The 4,037-nt window shown below is 37.6% G+C and overlaps 1 protein-coding gene across 1 annotated transcript in view; it reads left to right on the top strand.

The window, feature by feature from the left end:
* Positions 1 to 4,037, top strand: part of LOC111087649 — a gene marked incomplete at its 3' end in the record, with an annotated part of 146,580 nt that overhangs the window by 111,479 nt on the left and 31,064 nt on the right. Inside the window, exon 2 of the mRNA XM_022394998.1 lies at positions 2,846 to 3,436. Coding sequence (XP_022250706.1) covers positions 2,890 to 3,436 — 547 coding nt within the window. The remainder of the gene's footprint in view (positions 1 to 2,845; positions 3,437 to 4,037) is intronic.

The following is a 4,037-nucleotide window of genomic DNA, read 5'->3' as shown; positions in this document are numbered from 1 at the left end:
TATAAAACCTCCCAAATACTTTTTTGAAAGGAAATTAAGGTTACTGGTATAGGCAGAAATATGGGCTAATCATAAACATGAACTCTCATGAACATACATGACATTTAGAGACGCAAAATTGGATAAGCTCTAGAAATTATCGGCCCGGCATGGCCTGGTGGTTAGGGCACTCGACTCGCAATCTGAGAGTCGCGGGTTCGAATCCCCGTCACACCAAACATGCTCGCCCTTTCAGCCGTGGGGGCGTTATAATGTGACGGTCAATCCCACTATTCGTTGGTAAAAGAGTAGCCCAAGAGTTGGCGGTGGGTGTTGATGACTAGCTGCCTGCCCTCTAGTCTTACACTGCTAAATTAGGGACGGCTAGCGCAGATAGCCCTCGTGTAGCTTTGCGCGAAATTCAAAAACAAACAAACAAACAATCCAGACTTATTGATCAATGTCAGCGTAAGAATCTATTTTTAGAATACTTCTAAGGTTCACAAAATCATTCCAAAGTTAAGTACTCATGGCCAAACCACTAAGTCCCTAAAAGTATTAAACCCAAAATTCTTACTAAAAACTCTACCACTCCTGATTTTTAATTTCAACGTTTGCAGATGGTCTGTTTCGGGTCCGCCAAGAAAACACAAAACCAAAACGAAATATCACTAAATGCAGAGAAATATATTTCCTAGAATAAAATATCTTGAAATCAAAACTGTATGAGCTTCGCGAGGGGTCAGCGGTGAATTTGAGGGATTATAACGCTAAAAATATGGTTTCGAGCAGAGCAGAGATGACCTATCGTGTAGTTTTGTGCTTGATACCAACCAAACAAACTATATTCGGGGAATTCGTATTAGAATCATGTGATTTATTCATCTAAACCAGTGTTTCCCAACCTTGGCGATACCGCCACCTAGTGGTCGTTTTTAAAATTCAGGGGGGCAGTAACCATTTAGGGGGCGGCCAGAGGGTTTCAAACTTATATACTCTTCTAGTACTAATACAAAACATATAAAATATCCCCTTCTCTTACCTTCCGCCCCCCCCCCAGTGGCACAGCGGTGTATTTCTGCGGACATACAATGCTAGAATCCGGGTTTCGATACCCGTGGTGGGCAGAGCACAAATAGCCCATTGTGTAGCTTTGTGTTTAATTACAAACAAACAATCACGTGTGTGTGTGTTATTTTTTTAATATTACAAGATATTGTTTATATATCAGTACAATTTTAGAGAAGTCGGAGGTTTCATTTTCGCTATCAAGGGAAGTGTAAAGCAGAACACACATAAAAGTTCCACATTTTAAATAACTCAAAAACTTACATTTAAAGTCTCTTCGCTGAAAAACAAAGCAAAAACACGTATATACTCCCACTTAAATTAATGGGGAAAAATTCTCCAAAATACTCCTACGATAATTTTCATGAATCGATCAATTGATTTTCAACACTAGACCCAGAACTTGGCTCTTGAAACGCATCATTACACAATCAAGAAAGGGTTCATTGATTGGTTCGTGACTAATAGGTCGATTTCTCACACAATTCTTCTGTATATTTGAATATAAACGTATAGAACGCGTTTCTTTTACACGTACTGTATTACAAACTCTACACGAGTACCTCGCTAAGTTTACGGACTTACAACGTTAAAATCCTGGGTTCGATTCTCCACGCTGAACAGAGCACATACATACCACTGTGTAGCTTTGCGTTGAAATAGAAACGAAGAACTATCCGGGTTAAAGCATAAACAGCTGTGATTTGTTCACAGGTAAGAGTTGGCGGTGGGTGCTGTTGATTAGTCTAATTAGTTGAAGATTAGATACAGCTAGGTGCAGATGACTCTTTGTGTAACTTTGCGCGAACGTTCTTAAAAAAAAACGTAACCGTTTTTTGTTAAGAAAATTGGGTAAGATTTTGGACAGTGTATATTCAAAAAGACTTACTTTAATACACTTCGGAAAAATATTTTTCGACATTAAAAGCTTAAAATATTCATTGACTTTTAAAAGACAGATTACAAGACGAGTGACTTACCTTAACTTTAGGTTGAAAGTAACGAAACGAATTCTCTTTTAACAAGTCTGACACCACAGAAAATGTTGAAATCTATCCTGCTTCTTGATGTATAGGAAAAACATGTTAGTGGCTTCTAACATCTTTCTTTAAAAGTGCAACATTTTGAATGAATCCAAGATGCTCACGTTCTTCATTTCGCATCCTCTTAGGATTCAGCCGCTCTTTTATGAGTACAGACATGTACTGAGCTGTAGCTTTTGGGGCGCCATGATAATGATGGGGACAGTTAAAATCATATTCGACAGTCGAGTGCTGAAGTTTAAGACTGCGACTGGAGTGAGGTTGAAGTTTAAAAATAGTACAAAATGAACTTTCTTCTTTAGTTGTAAGATATTAAAGAAATGAAAACTCTCAAACACGACTTTTGCAACCGACAGCTAAATCAATTAAGTGACTAGAGTATGCTGGCACAGCAGTATGTTTGCGGACTTACAACACCCGTTGTGGGCAGAGCACAGATAGCCCATTGTGTAGCTTTGTGTTTAATTCCAAACAAACAAAGACTAGAGTAAAGAACGTTAACTTTCAATATATCACGAATTATAATGTGTTTGTTTCAGCAGATGTAACAATAGGCTAATATGGTAAGACTAATTTTTAAAGCCACCTGAGTATAATAAGTTTATTTAAATGACAAAACGGATTATACCCTCGTTGGCATTTAATAGTGCCGGTTGAAAGAAATCGTATTTTATGTGTTGGAATAACAAACATGAATGGATGTACAAATATTTCTTGTTTAATAACATTTGTTATTCGATTTATTTATTCTCTAGAAAACCAAACCTCTGTCTTGACTTTTGCATAATATCGACACAAGATGCCCTTCAGTATCAAGAGATTCGCTATGCATTGCAGCACCAGCATGCCATCTGGATCTCGATCTGACGAAAACAAGAAAAATGCTCAACCAAATGATCAGAGGAGGCCAGCGTCCTCTAGTGCCAGAAAAATTATAAAAAAGTCCGCGTCACAGGAGGAACACAAGGGAAAGCAGACGTCTAGTCAAGGACTTCAGTCTAGTCACTCAGTGGATTCGGCAGAATTAAAAAGGCTTAGGAAACAGCAAAACCTAATCCATCGGGATGAAGAAAGTAATGAAACCGATAGAAACGGAATTGTTTCAGTTAGACCAGCTGGTGAGGAAAGTAGAAGAATACCACGTGACGCGTTGCGACGAACCCAACGTGACTTTCAAGATAAATCAAGCTGTGATCAAAGCTCAGCGCTCCCTGGTAGATGGCGCGCACCCGGCCGAATAAGAAGTACTGCTGAAGCTCGAGGAATGTACTATGATGAACAATCAGAGGACAACGGCGAAGACAGGAAACTCTTCATGAGACGCGATGGAACTCCACGCTATTTTGGTGAGTAAAACTGTTGTTGTTTTTGGGGGTGGTGGGAAGAAAAAGGTTAAGCGTATTTAATATATATATATATATATACAATAAACATACAATTACAAAATGAAAACTTAAGATTTTTGTCTGTAAGTGGGTGAAAGTAGTCAACAACCACAAAATACGCGCAAATGCAAACAATGAAGTACACATATCAGGCTTAAAAATTTCATTTAAATATGCGCAAAGGCAAACAATGAAGTACACATATCACGTTTAAAAATTTAATTTAAATATGCGCAAAGGCAAACAATGAAGTACACATATCAGGCTTAAACATTTAATTTAAATACGCGTAAGGGCAAACAATGAAGTACACATATCATGCTTAAAAATTTAATTTAAATATGCGCAAAGGCAAACAATGAAGTACACATATCATGCTTAAAAATTCAATTTAAATACGCGCAAAGGCAAATTATATATGAATAAAAACATATTTCAAGAAACATATAAATACACCTTCGCTGACGATGAACCCACTTTGAGATTAATAATGCTTGGAGACGGCTTGAATGAGGAAAAACTTTAATATAAGTTTAACATAACAGCAAATGTACAACGTTTC

The sequence above is a fragment of the Limulus polyphemus genome, unplaced genomic scaffold (assembly GCF_000517525.1).
Source record: "Limulus polyphemus unplaced genomic scaffold, Limulus_polyphemus-2.1.2 Scaffold2423, whole genome shotgun sequence".
Lineage (NCBI taxonomy): Eukaryota > Metazoa > Arthropoda > Merostomata > Xiphosura > Limulidae > Limulus > Limulus polyphemus.
Note: the sequence above shows the minus strand (reverse complement) of the source record. Positions and strands in the feature narration are given on the sequence as shown.